This window comes from Hipposideros armiger, unplaced genomic scaffold (assembly GCF_001890085.2).
Source record: "Hipposideros armiger isolate ML-2016 unplaced genomic scaffold, ASM189008v1 scaffold_975, whole genome shotgun sequence".
Taxonomy (NCBI): Eukaryota; Metazoa; Chordata; class Mammalia; order Chiroptera; family Hipposideridae; genus Hipposideros; species Hipposideros armiger.
In genome coordinates, this window is record NW_017732325.1 from 143,432 (window position 1) to 169,822 (window position 26,391).

The window sequence follows — 26,391 nt, forward strand, 5'->3', positions numbered from 1 at the left end:
AAAATAAAAATAAGTAATTCCTTCTGAGAAGAATAACTGGAGGTAGAAAGTGGACCTAGGGACTCCTACTTTTTATTATAAAACCCTCAGTTTTGTTTTTTACTCCCTCCCCCCCCATCCCCACACATTGAATTGTTGTGTGCCTAATACTGTCTGCCTAATAAATTCTTATTTATTTTGTAATATTCTGATAAAGCAATTTCTCTGTGAAATTTTTCTTGACTCCATCCAAGCTCCCTGCAGAGTTTGTCAGTCAGCTTTCCTATGACATTCTAGAGTACCATTTACCCATCACGACTACAGCATTTTTCTTTCATGTTTTATTAAGTTACATGCCTACCTTCTCCATTACACTAAGTGATCTTTTACATTAGTAGCCATTCTTTGTGTCTACAGACTTTCGGTGATAACAGCCTTTTGAATTCCACACTGCTTGCTTTTTGAATGAACTGCTTCTAGTACTAACTAAAGGGGCTGGCCTATGTAATAAGTAGGGAAATGCTCCTAGGATGCATGGGAGGAGTCTGAAAACAGCTCATAGGGAAATGGGAACCACTACAGAAGTCAGAGAACAGTATAGCCAGCGTAGGGTGGGGAAGATGGGTGGGTTTACATTCTTTCTGTCATTTCTACATCACTGCTTTAGACTACAGAATAAACTCAGTGCGCAGGTTGGAGACATAAAATCAATGATTGTGCAAGACAAGTGAGTAGAGAGAAAAAAATGGTGGCTGGGGAGAGGAAGGGAATGAAGTGTCTCAGGAAAATTACAAATATAGATGTTCTGTGTTTGGGAACAAAGATGGAAGAAGTAGATTATTAGAAGTATCAAAGTTTGGAGTCAAGAATAAGGGGTCATGGTCAGAATACAAGTCAAGATCATATTGGTTAAAACTGATTATCAATAATACAAAGGTGGTTAAAGAAAATTAACAAAGTCTAACTGATTTACCTTGAAACAGCAATTTCAGGTTACTGGTCATGGGTAGCACTTCCCTGATAGAGATTCCTGAGGTCTAACATTCTGGGATATTGTCTCACTAAATACCTTCTCTGATCTACTATCACTCCTCTTGCACTGGTTCTTTCCTAAGACCTGTGTAAAAAGCCTTTAGTTTCTATCCCAAAAATGAAACAGATTTTCCTTTTTTTGATATCCATCAACTTTTAAAAAATATTTCACCCATAATTTATTTTTACTTTTATCACCAAACTTCTTTAGTAGTCAACCTCCATTAATTCCCTCCATGAACCTTTGCAATCTTGCTCCATTCTCTGCCATTCTTAAGAATTTTTTTGGCTCCTCAACACAAACATCTTTTTTGAGTTTCCATCTTAAAATGTTTAACTCCAATATCTACATTTTTTTTTTTCAAGACACTTAGGGCCCATGACATACCAGTGTCTGGGTTCTCCCCCTACATTTTAGACTATCTTTTGGCCCTTGCCTGCATATTTTTTCACACTTTGCAAAATTAGTAGAGATTCTCTGAGATTTCATTTATAGCCCTTTCTATTATATTCTTTATATCTTCCCCTTCAGAGATTTCTTCCATGTGCAAGGTTTTAAAGGGATCTCAGTGTCAAACAATCTCATCTACAGGCTTTTCTATTCCCTAGCTCTTTCTGGCAATTTTCATCCAACTTCTTGGGCAATATTCACTGTTTTCTTTTTCTCATCACACACATACCATTCAACACAGAACTCTAGCTTCATTTCTAACTCACAAAAGAACTTGCTATTGCTAAATAACAAGATTTGCAGATTTTTCAATTTCATACACTTCATCCCTTATTTCATTTGGCAATTTTTCAGCAATATCATGTTGGTATATATCCCGCTTTGCTTTGTAGAAGCTTTTTTACTTTTGTCTACTTTGCTTTTCCCTGCAAGGTATCTTAGGCTTTCCTTGGTTTCCTTTGTTAGGTCTTATTTCCTTGCCTGTGCCTGGTCTTCAATTCTGTCTTTTCCCTTACTTGACCTACTGTTTCATCTTTCTTAAGACCTGAGCTCTGTTGAACATTCAAATCATTTATCCAAATGTTTACTGAATATGTATTTATTTGAGCATGAGGAAAATGCTAAGGATTAAATAACATAATATGTGATTTAAATGGCGCATACTCGACATGTCCAACACAGATGTCTTCACCTTCTCCCCTGACCTGCTCCTCCTATGTCTCCCCTGCTCTATATACTTGCCTCCCTGCTTTAGTAAAAGGCTCTTTTAATATGCTGAAATCAATATATTAGTCCTATTTTATTGGTGACAAAATGGAGGCTCTGAAATTTTAAGCAATTTGCCAGTACCCCATGACCAGAAAGCAGCTGACATAGACTTGTATTTATCTGTTACACATCACATCTGTTTTGTGAATTTCTACTCATGACACTAAGTCCAGGTCAAATGTGTCTTCTCAATGAAGCCTTCTCTGATCTCCTCAGCCAGAAATGAGCACAGAATCTTCAACCTCATTTAGTATAATTTTAAGATTGCAATTTATATTATGCATCTTTGTGTATTTCCCTTCAATCTTCTAGCAGATTTTGTATTTCTTAAAGGAAAGCACCAAACCCTGTAAAATTGGAAATATTCTTTCTATTGCAGAAAATTCTAGTTGTTCAATGAGACTCTCTCTGTCAGTTGCTAGACAAGAAAAGGTAAAAGTCCTATATTTGTCCTTAACTAAATAACAAAGTTCTCTATTAAAATTTTTAAAAAATTGGCATTATTGGCATTTCCCAAAAAGTTTTAATTCTTCTCAGTGATTTATATTCTGTTTCAGTTCCTTGATACCAATTATTTATAGAGTGTCATAGAACTTCTAACACGTTCTTAATTTGGAGGCTTTAACACAGTACTTTGGGAGCTAAAGAAAGCATAATGGAGAAGTGGAAACAAAGTATTAGTCAAAAAAAGTCACCACAATTTAAAACACTAATAATAAAACCCATGTTAAAACATGTTATGTTATGACCAGTTCTAGCACTATATAAAATTAAACTTGAAGGCAAAAATGACTTGACAATAATCCTTTGCAAGGCAATAGTAAACATTTTAGAATGTAGAGACATTATACCAATCATTACAAAGTCGTCATTGTATTTTTACAAAGTTTCATAGCTTCTAGCCAAATGAACACATGCAATTAAAACTCTGAGGATGCAGCATCATAAAATGTGCAGTGGTCATCACTTTGCAGAATTTTAGACAGTTTTAATTATTTGTCTTAGTACAGAGTTCACACAGAAGTAAATTTGCTATATGCCTTTGTAAAATCATCATGCACAGACAACGATAGTCTGACTCAAGTAAATTTTTTTCTCAGAAATAAAATTTTAACTTGCATAAAAAAAATTAAGGGTTAGAGAACTGTGTACTTTTGAATTCATTCTTGAACTTGTTAGATTCATTCAGGTCAACAGCACTGTTAAACCCCCATAAGATTTTTAAAATCATCCTGGCTATGTGCCTAAATATATACAAATGCAAATATTCTTAGCAATTAACTGGGCAGCACGGGGTAAATGCTATGAGCCAGGAATTCACTGTGCTACCTCCATTAGTGCTAATGAGAGTTGTGTGGTTAATTCCCTCTCACTGCTCTTCATTTTCAACTCCTCTGTGGGGTCTATTCCAACACAATTAATTTTTCCACTTACCCCCGCACCTTGATAAGTTTCACTTACCTCAGTAATGAAGGATTTGGCCGTGGCAGGATTCATAACAAGGATGGCTCTCCTAAGAGTGTCTCGATAGCGATTCAATTCCTCTATTCTCATGGTGTCAAAGAGAGTGGTGATCATTTTATTGATGTTGTTTTCTACTTTCTGAAGTGCGACATCCATCCCCTGCTGAGACACTTTGTCCAAAAACTCCTGTATCCCACGGATATCTAGGGACATCAAAAGCCCATCAAAGTGTGAATTAGAGCATGGAAGGGAGATAAAAGCAATTTCACTTATATCAGAATAGTTTAGTATTCAATATTGTAGGCTGCCTACAACTACCGATTGAGTAGTTGATGGAATTCTCAAATATGTTTAAGTTTTAGTATGATTTAATGCATTTACATGAAAAATGTAGGAATTGTTATTATTAAAATGAATTTCTTTCTCTCCACTGAGCGTTCTAAATTATCCCACCTATGGAAAAATGTTAGGACTGGGTCTTCATTTCCTTAAAGCAAATGATAGATCAGAAAACTGCATTTCTTATTTTGCTCAGCAAAGGAAGTGATAGTAACCTCTAGTAAAACATGAACATCATTAATGGCAGTTGAATCTGAATCAAGATTACTGACATTTATTAAAATAAAGCAACAATATCACCAAAGTTGATATTTACACTCTAAACAGAAGAAGGGTTTTCAGAGGTTATCTTCAAAGGTTTTCAGGTCACTTAGAACACAAACAAACAGCTACAGTTTTGTCTATTTTAAAAATCTGGCAAACTTGGTAGGAGACAGTTTTCAGGAGTATGGGACATTTACTTTGTAGGTAAAACAAAATTTAACTAAATATTCACACACTCATTCAAAAATAAGCAATTTCTGAAAGATTGTCAAATAAAAATTATAGCCATTTCACATTTAAATAAGGAGGGTAAAATCCAGCCTAAATAAAGTATTTACAAATTTGTACCTTGACATATATATTTAAGTAACAATAAGTGTCTAAAATGTTACAAATATTTCTTCCTAGTACCACATTGACTGTTTATAGAAGAAGGGATTTGAACATTGATAAATATAATTGGAAAATGTACCTTGCAAAACATAATCTGAATGTAGCAGAGTTGCTTTTACTATGTAATAAATTATACATTCTTTTCTGTATATGTCCATGACATAAAATGTTTAAAGGAAAAAAACTGGTGAAGGATAAGAAATAAATGGGATTGTGTGTTGCTTATTATGAATGGACTATATCTCCAAATTCCTAATTGTGCTTGAATGCATGCATGTAAAAATTGCCTCTTGAGGGCAATAATTAGCTCATGTATTTTTTAATACAGCAACAATTAAAAGAAATATATAGATCCATTAACAAGAAAACAGATAGCCACAAATTTGGAAACTGACATTTGCTCATAACAAAATTTTATATTTGTAAGTTTACAAATTATAAATAAAACTGTGCTTTCTTCTTATAATTAGTTTTATTTTAAAACAATTATTATAAACATATATTGTTATTGGATGACTCTCAAAGTCTTCCAAAATATATAACTGTATAAATCCTACCCTATATACTTTATTGCTAATTATATTATAACCCAGGATGTCAACATCATAGCAGCTTAAAAGAAGAAAGCCTTATCTAGAGCAGAACAAGAGGTAAAAGAGTTGGAATAATAAAGGTATTATGTACTCATTAAATATCCAAGTCAGAAAGTACCTAATGGTGTAAGATTAAATAAATTAAATACAAGGTTCAATCTGATGCAATTTAGCAGACACCAGTAGACATGTAACAGGACTATGTACACACTCAATCAGGCATTCTCAGACTTCGGTGTGAATCAAAATGACTTAGAGATCTTATTAAAAATATGGGAGCCTGGGTCCCATCCCAGAACCAATATGCCTTTAAAATACATGTCCAGCAGATCTTTGATTTTGAATTGTAAGTTGTTTTTTTTTTTTTTTAGTTTGAATCACTTAAATGTGAATCTAAATATAAGACAAACAAAACCAAAAATGCATTGAAATAAAGATCCTCAGTAAACAGTTACCAGAGCGTAAGGCTCCAGATCATTTATGTTCTAAGAAATGTTCTGTTCACATGAATAATATACCAGTGCAATTTCATATCTTAACTTTGAGGGAAAAACAACGGTTGCAAAAAAATGCCTATTGCATAATGCTGTGTGCAAGGAATACCCGTACAACAGTGAACATCCTTCTCCACATTACAACAGATAATAAACGAGTAAATGCCCTAATACATACAAATAACACTAATTGCATGGAAGAAAACAGTAAGGGCGCTCTGGGAGATAATGACAGGGTGGGGAGGGAGATCTATGCTCAAGGAAATTTGCTCTGGAAAACTGGTATTTAAACTAATCTGAAGGATTGAAGATGATACCCAGACAAAGGGATAAGAAGTGAAGACAACAGCATGGAAAAATGCCCCAAGGCAGCCAGAGCTTGTGTTCGCAGTCCTTACAGGTTTCCAGGGCGGGTGTAGCCCAGTTAGTGAGGAGAGCGGGGCAGGTGACACTGAGTAGGGAGGAGGTCCAATTTTGTGACTCTGTTGATGGAAACAGGTTTTGATTTTATTTTACATATAGTTTTAATCTACTGAAAGTTTTCAGTAGAGGATCTAAGTGGATGACAGGCCAAGTGTGCAGAATGAAACACAGTCTGAGTGCCTTCTTAGATAGTATGATTCAAATTGAAATTGCCAATGATTTCCCACTGACTTAAAACAGTCTGACATTTTTTAGCTTTTATTTTTGAACAGAAGGCCATATATATTTATTTATTGTTTGCCAGAAAAGTGATTTGATAAAGGATTGCTGGTATCCTTCCGGTTCCTTAGTCCACAACTCTGATTATTACTGCCTACATATACGTGATTGTAAAACTTTTAAAAATTCTTCTAATCTGTAAATAAAAAAAAATGTTTCATAGATGTTTTGTAAGATTAGATTAGTGTGTGTGCATGCATGTGCAAAATCCAGAGTAGGGTCTAACACATAGTACTGATGATTAGTAATAATAGTACATAATGACTTGCTAAGAGTAACCTCCCCCGACCAATAGGGCAGAATTGCCTGGAATGCACTGATGGTTAGCTACCCACAACAGCGAGCATAATGTTTTAGACCCTTGGAATGCAGGAGTTAAATAATAATAGCTTTGCTTGTGTGAGGACAACACCAAACACCCATGATATGTAGCAACGGGGAAGTCTGACACGAGAAGAATCTGGATCATGATGTCTATCAGCTGCTCTGTGGAAGTCATTTAAAGAGTGGGCCTTTGATTTTGTCAGTTCATGAACATAACAACTAGCACAATTATTTAGCTACAATATCTGTATGCATAGTAGTTAGCAGGAAATGAAGATAAAGATTACAGAAATAAAAAGGCAAGACATAGAACCTGCCCGCAAGGAGCAGCCAGTCCTGTGGGTATGGCTAAGTGCTATTTCCTGATAGCAGAAAATTAAATCATAGTTTCAGTTCAGTAGTTCCCAGTGGTAACTAATTTTACTGACCAGATAATTACATAACAGCAAGTGGTAGAAGGCTCATTAATTGAGCTATTACTGGTACACATAAAATTAGGGGGGAAAAAAAAGACTTTTTACTGGGCACTATAAAGAAACTGTGGTAGCCAGAATAATGACCTTCCAAAGATGCCCAAATCCTAATCCCTGGATTCTGTGAACATGTTATATTAACTGGCAAAGAGGAATTCATGCTCCAGATGGCATTAAAGCTCTTAATCACCCGACCTTAAGATGGAGAGAGATCTCGTGTTATTTGGATGGGTCTATGTCATCATAGCCTCCTTAAATTGGAAGAAGGAAGCAGAAGAGGGGAGTCAAAGGGACATCTGACTACTGAGGAGTGAGTTGACTTTTGGAAAACTTTAGAGAGGGGCGACATTGCTGGCTTTGAAGATAGAACTGTACACCTAAAACTTACGTTATTAACCAATGTTACCCTAGTAAACAATTAGAAAAAAATAAATACAGGAATATTTAGTGAATAAAAAGAGAGGGACATTTTAAGTGAAAATATTAAGAAACATAAACATATAAATACCTTTCCCTTTCAGTTACTATTTCATCTCACTCTAATTTCCTACAGGCCCAAGAAAAACCTACTAAGCTGAAAAAGATTGGGTTCCCAGGGAAGGAGACTTTGAGATTCAGACAGGAGAACAGGAAGTTGAGTAGGGACTGCTCTCAAAAGTAACACTTACACAAGGAGAGGAAGAGTCATCCGAGGGAGAGCTGTGATGCAGCCTCAACAGAGGCCTGAGCAGACTTCTGAAGAGGGACGGCTCTCAGAATCCTCCAAGTGAGGGCAGGTGGGAGGAGGGCCTTTATAACCCTGCATTGACTGTGGCTTTGGAGCTTCCCTCAGCTGAGGGCAATTCCTAGGGAGGGCAGTCAGCTGTCAGCATTGAGCAGCTGGGGGAATAAGTGCTTCAGTTTTGAAGGGGGATTTGTGTGGCTCAGAAGAGAAAGCATCTGGAAATTGTCCTTGCATTTATGGAGTCAAAAGTCATTGTTTTGGTTTTCAAGGTAATTTGACATGAAAAGCCACTAATCAACATGGCATTTTTCTTTTTTGAAACAACTTTTTCTCTAGGGGAAAAACACACTACACTCTATGTCAGAAAACCAGCTTTGGATCCGGACTTTGTTGCCCATATAGCCCTGAGAACTTGGATTCATTTCAGAGCTTGTGTCTGTCATTTTTGCCTTCTCAGCGTTTTCCTTTCTTCAAATACCAAGACCTCGTTTTATATTTAAGAAACAAACCTGGACCCATCCCTCATGTCCCACATTGTCCTTTGTTCTACATTCTCTTACTGGATGGGCATGTGTCCCAGGATGGTCAATTTGAGCTCTTGGCTTAATTAGTTAAAGGATAGTCAGAGGACTCAAACAGGGATTGAAATTTGATATATGGATAATGAAAAAGAAATGATCTCTCTTTTGTACCATGAGTTGTACTTATGTAATTTTGGGATTTCAATATCCAGAGTGTCTAGAGAGAAACTGAGAATGAAGGCCACGCATGAAGTGAAACAGAGGCAAACTAGTTTTTCCTTAGACTTCCCAACTATACGAGTCTATAGACTTTTTGGTGCTTATATAGTTTGAAATAAACTTGTCATTTGCAAGACTAAAGGTATTGACTAATATAAGGTCTTTTGATAAATATCTCATAATTTGGTGATGAACGTGAAGTCACACTTCCTATCCTTGAGGAAAGTCTAGTTTTTAGTGGAAGGGATGACAACTTGAGCAGGTAATCATGTTTTTTATTTTTGCTGAGCCATCCTGCCACCTGTTGGCAGCTCAGCGGCAGTTCAGCTCGGGCTGGGCATCGAACCACTGTTGCTCAGAGCTTGCACTCTTGAGCAAGCTCTTAACCATTTGAGCCACTTGGTTGGCCCCATGGTAATCATGTTTTAAAGTGATTAATGCAAATTAATAAAGAAATGGAAGCATAGGATGAGCAGCAACTAACCACACCTTATCAAAGCAAAAGGAAAATTAGTTAACCTAATTACTGGTTGTCTGATAAAGGAAAATATGTGAAATAGGAAAGCAGTTTATAAGTGGCACATTTCCCAGCAATGTACATTTTCATTATCAAGACTTTATTAACCCAGTCAAAAGTCCCTTTTTTTTTCTTAATTTTCTTCTACTGCCTTTTTAAAGGGAAAATATAGAAAACACAAGAATGTCTTGATAAGTACTAAAAGTTGATCTAGGTAACATAATTATAAGAAAAATGTCAGTAAGTCTAGGGCCATAAAATAAGTTTAATCTAACCATAACAAACAGAAACAAATTCAAACTACACTTGGTGTTATCACTTTGTGAGGGGTGTAAATGTCTAACTATAACATTGCTTTGTACACCTGAAATGAATAAAAAAAAAAGAAACTAAACTAAGAAAAGGAAATATTTTTAAAGCAATTTTAAAGGTTGAATTATAAAGATAAGCATTTATAATTTTAAATATTTAAGATTAAATATGCAATATAATTCAATATTAAATTAAAATTTAAATAAATTAATTTAAATAATGTAATATTTAATATTTTTTTCATCTGAGTAGGGTTTCCTTCAAATTGGAAAGGGAGGCACAAGTGTCCACATATGCCTAACCTTCACTCAGACGGTCATCATGTAATTCAGGCTGGTGACTGAAAGTATGCCATGCCCCTGACCAAATTATTTGGTTCAGGGATTAGCACAGGCCCCAAACGGGCCTGAAATCTGATATGGAGACATATATCCATATCTATAATATTTGATATAAGGACAAAGAATGGGAAGGCTCTTTTTTAGTCTATCTGTAAGCACATGCTCTGAGTCACCATGCCATCCGTCTTGCCTCAGAATGAAGCCAATATTTGAAGTAGAGAGGAGGAGATGTAAGAGGGTATCTTACTACATCCATTAAGTTCTTATCTCTATGTCATCACCGTAACAAGCCGTTTAGATCCCTGTCATCATACTGTCCCTTCAGTCTCCACAACTGGATCCAATAGATCTACCAATAATAGACCCATCTCAATATCATGCTGTGGGACCAATATTGTTTCAGCAAAGGAAATTAAGGAAATCAACTAGTTTATTTGATGAAGAGCATTTCAACCTTACTCCTTATGTCACTCTAGTAAATCAGTTCTATTCAGTCCTCCCAGCCCTGAAATTCAACTTTTCTCTCATGAATACTTTCAGAATAGAAGACTCCCACTAAAGCAATCTATCTGTTTTTCTTTTTTTTTTCTATTTTAAGGATCATCTACTCCTATAACTTTTTGGTTTCTTTACGTTGTTATTTCCTGGATTCTGGAATCTAGCCATTCACTGGTACATTCAACTAATTCCTTGCTTAGACCTTTCTAATAGTGAGCCTGCCTAGACTACAGCCAATTCCTTTTAATACGACATCTTGGATATCATATTCCACGTACTTGACCAAACTTCCTCTAAGAGATTTTGTTGAAAACAAAGCAAATTGAGAATAATGCAAAATTAGAAGGATAGGTAAATATAATGAGTGATGCAATAAAGATTTAACATAATTTTTGTTGAAATGCAGAAATTATGAAAAAACACAAGGTACAATTGTTTTAATTTTGCTTAAAAAGATAAAGGTCTCACCTCTCTCTCTAAGGCTATTAATAAGATAGCATGTGGCATATTGGGTAACCAGTAAATGTGTCAGATGATATACAGAGATATTTAAAAACTAGAATAGTTAGGGATAAAGGCATTTGGAGAGGTGGAATATTGAAAAGCACAGTATGTTGGAAATGGAAATGTGCTCTTGGTACTTAGGCAGTAGAAGACTAAGGAGGGTTCAGGGGTATAACCACATTCTTTACTTACTGATAAATGATTTTAAGTAAAAGGATTACTTATTTTATATTATCCCAGAACATGTATCATTTGTCTAATATAAGTGTTTTAATTTTCATATAAAGAAAAACTTTCTAACAACTAGAAATGTCCAATGGCCATTGTGAAATAGACTCCTTCAAAATATCCTAAGTTCTCTCTCCCTCGGAGTATTCTGTCTGGGGAAACAGTGCTACCAATCAAAGATGCTGAAGAAGAGATCTGCTGAAATTTCTTGTTCCCAAATGCCTCATGGAGGAACAAAGCTGGCTGTACGAGAATCGCCTGGGGAGTGTTAAAATATGTATGTTGCTGTGCCTACCTTGCAAAAATTCTGATTCTGGAGGTCTGGGATGGGACCCAGGTTTTATGATGATTTAAAAGCTCTTCTAGTCATTCTGATCTACAACCAAATTTGGGTTCTAGGTGTTCACTATATTCAATTCTAACCTTTTCTCCATGACGCCATAATCTCTAAGTAGTCATGATACAATTATGCTATTTAGTTTAAAATTCTTATAGGCAAATTGGTCCCCTCCTTTATTTTTAATTTTTTTTAATTTTTTGACATTATCTGATGGATTGTTCACTCTTCTAACTTTTTATTGAGATATAATTTATATACAATACAATAAACAAGCCTTACATGGGTAGTTCAAAGAGTATTTATTGTACTCCACTGTAATTACTACTCAAAACAAGATATTAAATATTTCTATTACCACAGAAGGTTATCTGTGCCCTTCCTTTTCCAGACAATCCACCCCCTATCCAGAGATGCAACCACTTGCTATGAATCACCAAGATTAGTTTTGCATGATATTGGTCTTCATATAATCAAATAATACATCATGTACTCCTTTTATTTCAGGCTTCTTTCAGTCAAAATAATGTTGTTGCATATTTCAGTGGTTCATTCCTTCTTATTGCTGAATACTATTCCATTGTATGGATACACCACAATTTGTTTAACCATTTTCTAAATTATGAGCATTTAGGTTGTTTCCAGTTTTGGATATAATGAATAATGCCGGTATGAACATTTTTATGAGTTTTTGTTGATGTACAGTCTCATTTTTCTTGAAAAATACCTTGGAGTGAAATGGGTAAGTCAAATAGTAGGTGTATCATTTTGTAACAAACTGCCAAACAGATTTCCAAAGTGGTTGTACGTGTTTACATCCAACCAGCAATGTATGAACATTCTGGTTGTGTCACCTTTCCTACCTGTAATAATAATGGCCTTCAGCCAATCTAGTGGGCACAGATTGGTATCTCCTTTTAATGTCCATTTACCCATGGACTGAAAATGTTGAGCACTTCTTGTGTCTATTGGCCATTTATCTATCTTCTTATATGAACTGTATCGTACGCCCAAGCCTTTTGCCCATTTTTAATTGTGCATTTTTGTTGGTCTCATATTTTTGCTTTTTTAAGAGTTTTATTTTGTTTGTTTGATTTTAATTCTCTGAGCTCTTTACATATCCTTTGTATTAATATAAATTTTTCAGATATCTGTACTGGAACTTATTCCCTATTTGTGATTTGCTTATTTATTTCCCTAATAGGGATTATACATGAACATAAATTTTTAATGTTGATGAAGTCCAAATTATTGTTTGCTTTTTTGATTCATTCTTTTTGAATTGAGAACTCATGGGACTACCAGCTGGCAAGGAGTCACCTTGGAGGCCCCATTGATGTGTGTCTCACTTAGGGGTCCCAGCAATTGTAACTAACCCTTCCCTCCTCTCTTCCTCCACCTGACCAGGTACATCATATGCATTTCCAGAACTATATTCGTTGTGTGGAGGTTGCCTCCCACCTGAAGACACATGCGTTGAACATTAGGGTTTGCTGTAAGAGATCTTTACATGTTTAAATAAATTCAAGCAGCAGATAATATAGTACTCTGTTGTGCTTTCTCTAAAGTGGGGAATTACATGGAACTTTATCTGACTTGTTATTTATGTGTGTCCTGTAAATAGTTTTCCGTATGATGAGAATCATCCGATTAGCAATTTTCCCCTGTATTTCACTGAAGTGATCAATGGCACCACATTAGCCAAATCATTCAAGTCAGCCTCAACTCACTGGCCAAGGTGGTTACAGATGATAGACTTCCTCCTTATGAGGTAAAGTCTTTGAAAGTATGATATAAATCCTTTGGTACCTGGAGTAATGTCCCAGGCCAAGCAGAAAGGTTTATGCTGAAATTGAAGGAAAAAGCTCCCTGGTTTGTTAAAGTAGTCTCTTAATGGCTCAGCTGGCTGGATCCAGGACCTGGTAGGCACGATTGAGGTCAATCCTGCTCATTAACGTCTGTTTATAGTACTTTTAAATAAATGCAGAGGAGACAAATTGAATAGATTTGAATCCAGTCCTTGTCAGTCAGATTAATCAGAGTGATCTGAAGACTGGTATATTCATAAGGAAATTTGCTAGAAGCAAACAATATTGTAGAAACATAGAATGACTATTTCGGGGAGATGATTCTCCATAGGTTTCTCATGTTACTACTGTACATTTTGCAAGCAGAAGCTCTCTGTAGAGAAAAGGGGAGCTATTTACAACAAAGAGTGTCTACTTTCAGGACACATGTTAAGCAGTTTTACTGGAAGCCCATTATAAAAGATGCAGGGTGCCTAAGCCAGGGTTCCTTGGCTGTCATACAAGCCCATTATATGTACAGCATTCACTTAGTGGCTCCATATAGCCTGTGGGACTTGAGTGCAAGAGAAGCCAACATTATGTGAGGCTCATGCTGCTTTCTGTGCCATGCCTATTAAAGTTCTCTCTCTCTCTCTCTCTCTCTCTCTCTCTCTCTCTCTCTCTCTCTCTCTCTCTCATATATATATATATATATATATATATATATATATATATATATATATATATATATTCCAGGAGGGTAATCTTTTCTTCTAGTATCTATAAAATTGATGCAGGCTAACTTATTAGTTTGCAAGTAGGGTAAAATCTCAACCTCATCACAGTTCTTGACAATATTATATCACAACCCTCAGCTCTAAGAGCTCCTGGAGAATGTCGTTTTCAACTGGAAATAACGCTCTCTCAAATAAGTTTGGCATTTTGCTAGCAAATTTAAAAGGAAGAATGGTTATTGTGTAGGCAAGAGTCTATTTCGGCTGATGGGTTCAGACCCCTTTGGCCCAATGATTGCCCTGTTTTCATCTTTTCAAGGATAATCAAACCTTCTGAATGACATCCAGTATTTTTCCTTGAATGATATTCATAGGTGGAAGATTTGCAGGCTTGCAGCCATTGTCTCTTTTCAATAAAGATGATTCTATACATTTCATTGGTAAACTTTTTTTTTTAAATTTTACAGTTTGTTAGAAATTAATCTCAGTCTTATTTCGATAGCATTGGACTACTCTAGTGTTGAAAGTAAGGACTATAGATGTGGCTATCAGTGTTTGAATTCAGGCTTCTTGACTTACTTTGGAGTTACCTAACCTCTTACTACTTCAGTTCCTTTCATTTGTAAAAATCATCGTCATCACCATCATCATTATCGTCATCATTATCATCTACCTCAGAGAGCTATTGTGAGGATTAAATGAGATAATGCATGTAAGGCACTTAGAACAGAGAATGATATAATAAATGCTCTCTATAAGATTAGCCCAGGGCCGGCCAAGTGGAGCATTGGTTTAGAGTTGGCTTGGGACGCCAGCTCTGAGCAGCAGGGCCCTGGTTTGGATCCCACATGAGGGCCAGTGACACTGAGCCCTCTACAGCTAAGATGGTGAACAACAGCTCAACCTGGAGCTGGGCTGCCATGAGTCGTCAGCGACAGCATAGGTTGTAGCCCCTGCTGTAGTGGGCTGCCATAAGCTACCATGTGTGGCCGGCAGCCAGCGTGAGCGGCCGGCAGCCAGTGTGAGCTGCCAAGAGCCACTGTGAGCGGCTGTCCTGAAGCCGGCGACCGATCTGCCTCACCTGGGAAGAGCGCAATGATAACACCAATTTGGGCCAGTGAAACAACGTCCTCCACAACTAGATTGAAGAACAAAAGGACAGCAACTTGTCTGTTCCCCTTCCCCCAATTCCCCAACACTGTTCCCCTCCCCTAATTCCCCAATACAATCTTTAAAAAAAAAAAAGATTAGCCCTTGTTGTTATAATCTTGGATGATGATTCGCCACAGCATTTTTATATTCATTATACATGCTTAGGATTACATGCTCTGGTCAGACGTTACTTCTCAGGTTTGATACTCTTTAGCTATGTTTTGTGAGCAAGTTACCCATCAGCTGCTTCTGTTTTCCAGTTGTAAAATTGTGATAATAATATTGCTTAGTTCATCAGAGCCGTTGAGGAGATTAAATGGCATTATGTAAAACACTTGTTCTAGTTCCTGGCAAATAAAAAATACTCAGACATTATTTTTAATATCTTATCGCTGCAACTCTTGTTCACACTTTCCCTCTATTGCTGCAGCCATCTCCTATACATTGTGAAAAACAGGGAGGATTTTGAGAGGCGACAGTCAAGATCAAAGTCCACCCATAAAGCGCCTTTGATCACTGCTGCTGAAATTAAACATTCTTTTTATCATATACCACTAGCATTCAGTTTGCATCATTCATGACATATTATTTTCTCTATTAAGAGAGTCATATAAATATTTTATCTCTTTTGTTAATTGTAAGCTTCTTAAAGGCAAAGACTACATTCCATAACACTTTTTATCTCATATTGAGCATTGCACTAAGCAAGTGAGCAATGAATATTTCCTGATTGATATATTTTTAAAAGCTCAACACTTCCTAAAATCTTTTCATGCCTTTTAAAACATGTTTTGAATCAATCCGCTCAAATAAGGTTTCCACTTTTTTTTTTTTTCTCTTTTCATCCATTTACTGAGAATCAAAGACTTGAATTTTCTTTGTTAGGGAATTTAAAGTAGACATTGATATGGTGTCCTTAATCATAATTAACTGCTTTTGAAAAAAGTGGTGCTCTAATTAACTGGATATAGACGCTTAATCTTTTTTTTTAAAACTATATTTTTCTAAGTAAAATACCTCTTTAGTAACATTTGGCTCTAGCAAGCTGCCTGATTCCATCCATAGATGATGCTTAATCCATTCCTTAATGAAAGCAATTCTTGATGGCTAAGATAAAAGTCAAATATAATTCCAATATTTGAACTTAAAATAATGATATTGATGAATATATATGTAAATACATGTAGACTTCTTCAAGTTACCAGATATTTAGATAGCTTGATATTTATTTTGGACTCTGGCCCAGTTCTTTACCAGCAAGATTTATTGTAAGTATAAAAAGGAAAATTTCTTTCATTAAACAAAAATATTACTGGAAATAATTTTAATGACACAAAAGGTATATTTTCATGATTAATAAATTAAATAATAAGTCAAAACAAGTTTATCATCAGAATAAAAGAGAATGATTTTTATTATTCCTAAAATAACCCTGATTCTAACAGAGGACCCAGTCACACAATGTGATTATAGCATTTATTTACTTAAAGGAAAATAGAGGAAAAGAGAATGAGGAATTTCAAATGAATGTAAATGATTTCATGTGACTATAAATTTATAGTATATTTTCAAAAATATTTGCCTCATCCATAATAAAACCATCTCATCTTATGACAATTTCCTAACTGTAATCCATGTAGGAATTTGAAATAAGATAACAAAGCAATTTCTTTCTTCATGGATATTTATATTAAACAGTAAAATTCTCATTTTAGTGTGAAAATGGCTTCATCCAAAATCACTTTCTGTTCTTTATTTTACAGGACTAATTTGATAGGGCTAACAAAAAAGGTGGTTTTCTTTTCCCCCTTCCAGAAAAATTTAGGACTTAAAAATTCAGTGTTTCAAGTTATGTTTTAGCAGAAATCAGAAGAATGCCATTTAAGGTTGTAAAAACCATAGATAATCTGACTGGAGGAAACTGACAAAGCCACACTCAGCATGTTGATTCCATTGGAAGTGTTTACTGTTCACTTAGTAATCCTATCAGTGAAGTTCAGATTTGTGTTCAACCCTTACTTTTGATGAGCCAATTATTTTTAATTTTCTTTTTGCTTATTTCATTCATTTCAGTTTCTTGGTCTTTGTTCTGTGACCCCTAAGTAATATGAATCAAGCAACAAAAATAAGGATGTCCATCCTAGAGACAAAGAGAGTACTTCTAGAAAGAGCCACAGACTTTTGGCTGAGTCTACCCATCAAGTTTAATGTGACCCTGGTTGCCAAAGCCCCATATGACCTTTAAATATTTAGGGCTAAATGTAACTACCACTTGCTCTCCCTCGCTGGGAGTCCACAGGGACTCTTATTTGTTGCTTTCCAGATTTCTGCCAACCTGTTTGTGCTCAGTTCTATTGATGCCACTTTTTGGCCCACTCTTGTGTAACCAAACTCTTGTGAACAAACCAATATTGTTCACAATGCTGGGTAGATTGTGACAAGAAAATGATTATCTTTTAAATGTTTATTTATTTATTTGTTAAGAAAAATAAGTTAACCTACAAAGGGTGAAATGTTCTTGTTTTTTTTTTTTTGGTTTTGTTTTTAATAAAAATGTAAAAACTAGACACATCCATACCGCATGGAAATTTTTTTCTGAGATTTCTTCTTAGGGTAAATTTATAAAGAAACACATTTCAAAATATACTGGGGATGCCAAAAAAATGTATACAAGTGGACACTTTGGTCAGAGTTGCTCAAGCAGTAGTTTGCTGTAATCAGAAATGTCTGGATGCTGAGTAAACACTTTGAGAACATCTTGTAATTGGAGAAGTCAAAAGTGGCTTGTATTCATCTTTTGTTATTGGTATATACTGAGTATTACAATTTTAATAGCTTTTTCCTTTCTTAAAAAATGCATACATTTTTTGGCACTCTGTATGATCTTCATCAAGCTCTGTTATTTTCTCTCAATGGTTTATATCCATCTCTACTCCCCCAATAACAAAAAATAAGAGAGAGAACATCCTGAGATTAATCAGAATAAAAGTAGATAAATTCAGGAAAAAATATTTAAACAAAAATAATATCATTGTTGGTTACTTTTCTTAATGTTACACAAATAAAAATATTGAGACAAAGCATTTTCTACTCAAATTACAGTAAATTTAGAGAAATGCTTTGTGTTTTACCTTGGCAAATTAAACAAATCAAGTGTCTTTATACTACTCAGTATTTTTGTGAGATTTCATATTGTAGACAGTGTGCTATGCTAACTTTAAGGTAATATGATATCAGTGACCCCCAAAAAGTTAAGTACTAAGCAGATATTAAAGTCTGCACAAGGGTACAAGTAAGATATGTCAGATTTTTTTGAACCTATAAATAGAAATAAGCAATAGTTTCACTGTTCCAGTATCTGTCCAAAGTGGTCTTTTATTATTATAAGAGATTTGCTTTTCAGAAAGACAATATTGTCTTTATGACTTCTATTGTTTGAAACATCATGGTATATTGGAGTCAAATTCCCTTTAGAGACACTAATAGACTGAGCATTAGGTACAGGCATTTATTTTTAAATCTGACTTCAAAGGGATTGAACTTTATCTGAAAATTTTTGTTGTTGCTGCTAGATTTATAAGAAGACTATGACAGGATAAAGAAACCACAACAACAATGAGTAATCTTCTTAAAGTTTTTCAGGGTTTAATGACATTACTTACCATGCAAATATCAGCTTACAAAACTCACACAAATCACCAGCACTTACCATATTCACTATCATAGAATATAATGAATTTCTGCCAGGCATACTCTGTGATCACTCTCAGGATAACCTCATTTAAGTAGACAGGTGGGCGAACAGAGAGTGTGTAGTCATCGTTTCTGTTGCTCCGGGTGAGTCCACAGCCACTCCTTGGGGTCCCAGCTGTTGCACGCTGGATGAAGAGGTGGGGGATATGCATGGCATCTGCCAAAGACTGGAGGGACCCCGCAGATGTGCAGCCAATGGAGCTGACCAGGGCCAAGATGCCTTGATTCATAAGTTCGCAGGCTGCAAGAAAGCACAGTAATGATCAAATGTCAATGAGTTTTATATATTTTCTTTCCTTCCTTCCTTCCTTCCTTCCTTCCTTCCTTCCTTCCTTCCTTCCTTCCTTCCTTCCTTTTTTATTTTGAGGAGCAGTAAATAAAGCTTATGAAGTTATTACACAACTATGAGAAAACAATTTTAAAGGAACATTCTATTTGAGGACATCCCTCAAATTACAAAGTGCTATTGGAATTCAGTGTAAGAATTCTGCCCTTTTGGCTATTTGATCTTGCACAAATTATTTAGCTTCTCTTGGTCTCAGTTCCATCATCTATAAAGAGGGTAAAATAACATGAATCTTGCAGGATTATTGTAAGGATTGGAGATAATTCAGTGTCTGTTATTTGCCTCTCAGATGATAGGCATTCAATTAGTGATAACTATATTTTTTATGAGTATCAATGTATAATTGAGAGAAAAGATAATCTATTACTGAGTACACAATACAAGGTTTTCAAAAAGGAGATCATATGTAAACTGATGAATGAATGGTTCGAGCATTTCTGGCAACAGAAGACAGCCATCTGGAATCTAACACTTTGATAATACTCTGTCTCTTTTACTATACTAGAGAAATGGAAATGTTTTTGTTCTTTGCTTTGACAAGTCAGAAAATTCATGGTCAAATCAAATCAAATACTAAATTCCAGCAACTATCTCATTCTCTTGTCTGGCTAAATTATTTCTAATTCTACTATATGATTTATGATTTCTGTTTTAATTTCATTTTAACTATTCTGTATATGTTTACTTAAAAAATACTCAAAATATATTTAAACCTAGCTCAAATATAAATTATAAGTAAATACAAAGACACAACATACATAGCAAAAAAAGAGTTAAGAAGTAATATCTCAGAATGACAGTCTTTAAAGGCAAGATGTTAAAAAAAATAAAAGTAAATTCAGAAGGAATTGAGGCAAAATAAATTCCATTTCAGAAGGTCAGTGATTATAATTGGCCGGGTCTTTATTCTACATTTTATGCATTCTAGATATAACATTCTTGGTATTTAGATCTTACTGTGAATTGTTTTACACAATTTTTAAAAATTCAAAGGAAAACGTAGATAATAAGTACCTACATGCAATTAATTGGCCAGTTAATGAAAGCTGACAAAGTGTAAGTTTAGAAGTACTAATGATATGCATATAAATATCAAATGAATTTATTATGGTTAATGTTAAGCCAACTAATACATACAAAATAAATTAATAATTATTAGGAATATCATTTTCAAGGATGAGAGAGGTTATGTGGTTTCAAATAAATGCAAAAGATAGCATCTGGGATAAATACTCTTTAGACCATACCAGATTGAGGTTGAAGTTTCAGTAAAAAGCATATAACCTACTCATGTTAATGAGCTCATCACTTGTAGAAAACAACATGAATTTATAGTCAGACTTTCAATAAATTTATGCAAAAACAGTGGTCAAAATTTTGTTTTATTATTGTAGTAAATAATATCATTACTGATTTATATAAGCAAATAGAAATTCACTTTTTAAAACAGATTTTGATTAAAAGCTTGAGGTATTTATCATTTAAAATTTAAATAAGTAGAGAGCCTTAAGGTTCACAAAGTTTAATTCTACCTTTAGATTACACTAATTAAAAATGATCAAATAAATATGACATTTTATGTAAATCTACCACAAAAGTTAAAATGTTATAAATAAGTTTGAGATAAAAAACAATCAGTTTTAGCATTGTATTCTGTCACTTATAAAATTACATGAAAATTGTGTATTTTATTCTAAGATTAGAAAGATAAACTCTGAAGTATCATAAATTTATCATTATTTAGCAGATAAATTTTCTATAGCATATAATCTCTAACTTCTTCCAATTAACTATGCTACTTCCTATTAACCTCTGTTAATAAGGGCACAAGCTAAGTAAATACTAGAAAAAGTTACTATTATATAATATATTTTTAGATTATCTACTATTTGGTATTTTTCATCCTGCTACCTTCATTAGCAAGAATAACTAAAGTTTCCCCTAAAATCAAAATAGAAATCATCAAAAATTGCACTCGAAAAACCATATGATGTTAGACCTGAAAGGCAATTTTGAGATCATGTAGTCGAGGGATGCAAAAATCGCCTTTAACTGCTATTTTGACCTCGACTGGTTGGTAAGTTGGCAACCTGAAACATTATTTTGAGAAAGACTCTGAGACTCAATAAGAAAGAATGCCAAAATCATTATGTTAAGTTTCATAGACAGCGCTCTCCACAGGGGAAAGCTCAATTAGATATTGTCTATTGTCAAGTTTGGTAAAAATAGGTAGTCCCACTAAAGAGAAAGGAGGGGCTCACACACCTAAAATGTATTGGGACTGGTTAACTCAAAACACAACCTCTGTTGGACACATATAAGAATGGTTCTTCAAGGCAACCTATCAAGGCTATATTTGATGTCTATTTTGCCTCATTTTACAAATATAAAATGCTAGTTGAAGCAGAGAAGACACAAATTTATTTGCTCTGGACATCTAACCTTCATAGAGCCCCATAAAGATTAGTATAAAAAAAGAGATTGTAACTCATGACAGCAGAAGATAGATTTGACAATAAAGAGCTGCAGCAAGAACAGAAACAAAGCTTAGTGAAGCAGTCTACCTTTTGCTACAAGAATTCCATGCTTTGAGTGTTAGAAGACTACATGATTTAGAGCTTTAATTACATATAATGCATACTTCAGTTCATTAAATATAGTGTGAAACTGAATTTGGAAGATCACAGTCTATGTTTGTGAGTATCCACCATGTCTTTATTATAAAGTCCAAGCTCAGGACTTCTCAATGGCATATTTATTTGACACTATCTTTCAAGCCCTGTGAGTTATTTATGTTACGTATGCATGTACAGAGGCACCTCTAAACATATAGAGCATATTTAACAGCTGCTGGCTTTGTGACTCCAGCTGTGTGAGATTTTAACACTATCGGAAATGTCTGGCACTTGCACTAATTGCTGAAAGAACTCCTTTCGTCCTCCCCTCTCTCCCTTCGTCCCCTCTCTCCCTTCCTCCCTTCCTCCCTACACTGCAATTATCAATACTTTCAACCTTTTTGGTCATTCAGCATTTACGGAAATGAAATTTTCTGTATAAATGTATAACTTTAAATTAAATGATGTTCATGTGCTCTGTTTACATTTCTGAAATTAATCAGCTTTAGTCCTCTTCCCTTAAGCAAAATTAGATTAAAAATAAAATCTACAAAGGGTCTTAAAATTGATTACTTGTTACTGAACATTCAGTGAGAACTCAGTGAAATGTTTGGATAGCACCATCCTTTGTGAGTACACTAATTCCCTGTGATATTTTTTTCTGATTTATTCATAATAACTAATTTGTCCTGATATAACCTCTTCCAATGATTTTAAGTCATATCAGAACTTTAGCACATTCTATTTATTATTCCTTAACACATATTTAGCAACTTTCAGCCATGTTCCAAGAACTTCTTGGAGATCAGAGAATGTACTTGTATATGGTAGAGCCTACCCTCAGAGATCCCCCAATCTCTTCTCCATAGTATTCCCTAAATCCCCCTGCATAAAAATTCAAAGTGGAAATTTTAAAAATAAGTCTATTCTAGAGGCTCTACTTTATTCATTCCAGATTGACAGTCACATATTTATTTGCATGATGATATGTAAGCTGAGAGTAGTTCTGATATTTAAACCTTTTAGAAAAAAAAATTAGTCTGGTGGATTGTATCTAACTGTAGTGCTCTTTGATGTCATTGTTGCAGAATATTGAATAATTTTTTATTTTCCTTTATTTTTTTTCAGTAATACTATTGACAATATGACCATAACTGGGAAGTAGACCATCTCCATTTTCTTAAGTTTCTTAGTTTGTGAGTGGGGGTAAGGAATATAAAAAGATGATACATAGAGTTAATAAGAATCATAGTAACCCAAGATGATCCTTATCTTAATTTTATTTCCAATAATAAACTAAGAAGACTTCATTCTTTCAAGTTCTTCCAACTCAGATGCAACATATCATATTTCCATTATTCTAAAACATATGTGGTTTCTATATTTTATCATATCTGAAATGAAGAAATATTAAAAAATTGATCAATGCATTTAATCTGATGGGTTATTTTCCTTGAAAGATTCATTAATCAATATTGAATTTTATAATCAGTGAGCTCTTCTAAATGAGAAAATAAGGTAAGCTTCCGTGGCAGATGAGAAAGATTTATATTCTTCCTACAACAGCTGAATTTAATTTAACTTCTTTTTTCTATTTAATTCACTAATGAATCACAAGCATTGTATTTATAATTGCTTTTTTCCCCCTTTTCAACCACCAAAATCACCTGACCTTTGCTTTTCTACTTGTAATAATATAATAACACAAAACATTTTCAGCCTATCCAGACATTTAGCATTCTTTGCAAATATGATATTCAGCAACCATCTGAGAGGTGGGATATAAAAGGTAGGATTAATTTGATACACCCTCAATGTAGTTTGCCAAAATATAATCATTTGGAACAAATTCTTCTAAATAAAGATGACCTTTATATATTGATAGTTGTTACAAGGTTCAATTTAATCACAATTATCTACTTAGGAAATGGGAATACTGAAAAATATTCATTTAATTATAATTACAAAGCATTAAGAGTTAATTTCTTCTTACAAAGAATAGAAATGGCTAAAATGTTTGATTACCAGCCATCAAATTAACTCAACTAAATAATTTTCAATCAACTATTTATCAGTCATCATAAAAAAGCCAGCATGGACCTTCTGTTATAATTTGTGATCTAAGCCTGAGATGGAGTAACATTTCACCTAGCACCTATTATAAGTCACTTTATTTTCCCATTTACATTTCATATCAACCCTGTGCAGGAAAGCTATTATTATTCTCATTTTCCAGTAAGGAAGCTGGCTCAGTGAAGTGAAATATGTTGTCCAAATTCATACCATTAGTAAAAGGCCAAACTTAGCATAGCATATAATGCTTGGGCCCTACAGAACTAGAAAATCACTGTTTTAAAACATAAGGGCCCATATAACAACTGGAAGTCACTTAACTTTCTTAATTCAAGAAATTTCAGCCTCCTAGATGTAAAGAGAACAGAATAATAATGATTTGGATACCATTCTTTTTTCTATTGGGCTTGGGATTAAGACATTACATTTGTATAGTTTTAGCTCCATATATAAAGAGTATATACAGAAAAAATTAACAAGCATGAAGAAAAGCTACTGAGAAGAACCTACAGAGTACTAAGTATACTTTCGATGAAGCCCTAAAGTGGCTCTACCAACAATGATGTGATAAAAATGATAAAAAAATAATGAGTTAATATTAGAATAACTTTATATAGCTGTTTGGAATTTATAAAATGTGTTTATATTCATTTTACCAGCATAGCCATATTGGATAAATTCCTATCCTCATTTATGGAAAACTAAATTAAGGCTCATATTTACATTTCAAACAAGTAGTGAAGACAAGGCAGGAACAAAGATTTTATGATATTTACTTTATAGCTTTTCAATTATATATTATGCTAGCCTCCTATTTATGGAAGTTCAGATTAATCTCCTCACCTTTTAATGTTAATAACAATTCCGCAATAAACACACTTATATGCCTTTATATGTATATGTTACATATGTAAAATGTATATACTGTAACAGATAAGTACCAGATACTCAGGAATTAAGGTGGTCATAAATAGGCAAGTGTATAATGAGAGAGACAGATGATATTCATATGAATATAAAATGATGTACTGAGTAGGTGCTAGGCCAAAAAAGGGTCATTATTATATTGGGTTGTCGGAAAAGTCATGATGCATTTTTGCAACGAAAAACATAGAAAAAATATGTCATGACTTTTCTGACAACCTAATAGGATAGTCCCAAAGCATTTTTCCTAGACTGTGGGTTTGGGAAGCCTTTTCTACACAAGTGAATCTGAGATTGCAATCTGAAAGATAAATGGAAACTAACTGAGTGAAGAGAAGTTATCTTGATGAGATTGTGGCTGAGTGAGACAGGGGGTTGCTGAAGTCCCAGGTTGTTCTTAAAGGGCCCATGCATGGACTTACTCACTGACAGACTCACTTGCTATGAACTCCAGAGGTGGGACAGCAGCTCAAAAGGTGGCAGGGACATACAGGGAAGAACTAAGTGGTCTGGCTTCAAGGAGAGAGCTAGAGACGCAGAATTCTCCCAGACAGAAGTGCTGGCAGAAGCCATTATTCTTTTGTTGAGCCCTCCCTACTCCCAGCATGCAGACTTAAGTGGGTGCCATATCTGAGTCTGCATCAACCAGGCTAACACTGTTTGTCCCGCACTGGTGATTCCCTGAAACTCCACCCCACCCAACTTTCAGGCCTAGCCAAGACACATCCAATGGCTTTTCTATACAAAAGGCCTGTCTTGGCTCATGCTGCAGACCTTCCTAAAATCTCTGAAACAAACAAGCAGTATCTGGCCTTGGCATGCTTCATAGTTCTTGCTGAGCAGCTCCATGCCTGGCACTACCAAAAGTTGGCCTCGGTTTGAGGCTTGGCCTCTCCAGGCACCTCCAGGCACCTCCAAGCCCAGTGACGGTGGCAGCCACCTGGGGATTGCTTTATGGCTACCCGGTAGCCCCAGGCAAGGGACAGACTGTGGGTGATCTTGACCTGTGGTGAAGCTCCTCTCAGGAAGCCCTAGAACCAGCACACCTAGCAGCCAGCTTCAGGCCACACCAGAGCACCACCCAACCATCCTCATAAACAACACACCCAAAGGACAGATTGGGCAGGCATCAGAGCCCTGCTAAAGTGCATCCTGCTCCATAGGGTCTGCCTCTGCACAACAGCTCTTCCACTGTAGTCATGGCCAGTCCTCACATCCAACAGGGGTCAATCCCTCCAGCTGACATGCAAACAGTAAGGAAGGTGCAACTATAAAGGGAGGGCACACATAACTCACACAAGGAACACACCAGGCGCACCTGGCTCTGGTGACAAGGAAGACTGCATAATTGGGTCCCACAGAACACCTACTATATAAGGTGACTCTACTAAGACTGGGAGGCATAGCACCCCTACCAATACATAGAAACAAATATAGGGAGGCAGTCAAAAGGGCGGACAAAGAAACATGTTCCAAATAAAAGAATAGTACAAAGCTCCAGAAAATGAACAAAACAAAATGGAGACAAGT

General features: G+C 35.1%; 1 protein-coding gene across 1 annotated transcript in view; it reads right to left on the minus strand.

The window, feature by feature from the left end:
- LOC109375588 (glutamate receptor ionotropic, delta-2-like) overlaps positions 1–19,180 on the minus strand; it is a gene marked incomplete at its 3' end in the record, with an annotated part of 157,348 nt that extends 138,168 nt beyond the window's left edge. The window contains exons 1-2 of the mRNA XM_019631028.1: positions 18,860–19,180; positions 3,692–3,897 (exon numbers count right to left, since the gene is read on the minus strand). Of these exons, the coding sequence (XP_019486573.1) occupies positions 3,692–3,897; positions 18,860–19,133 (480 nt within the window). The remainder of the gene's footprint in view (positions 1–3,691; positions 3,898–18,859) is intronic.
- Between the last annotated feature and the right edge of the window lie 7,211 nt (positions 19,181–26,391).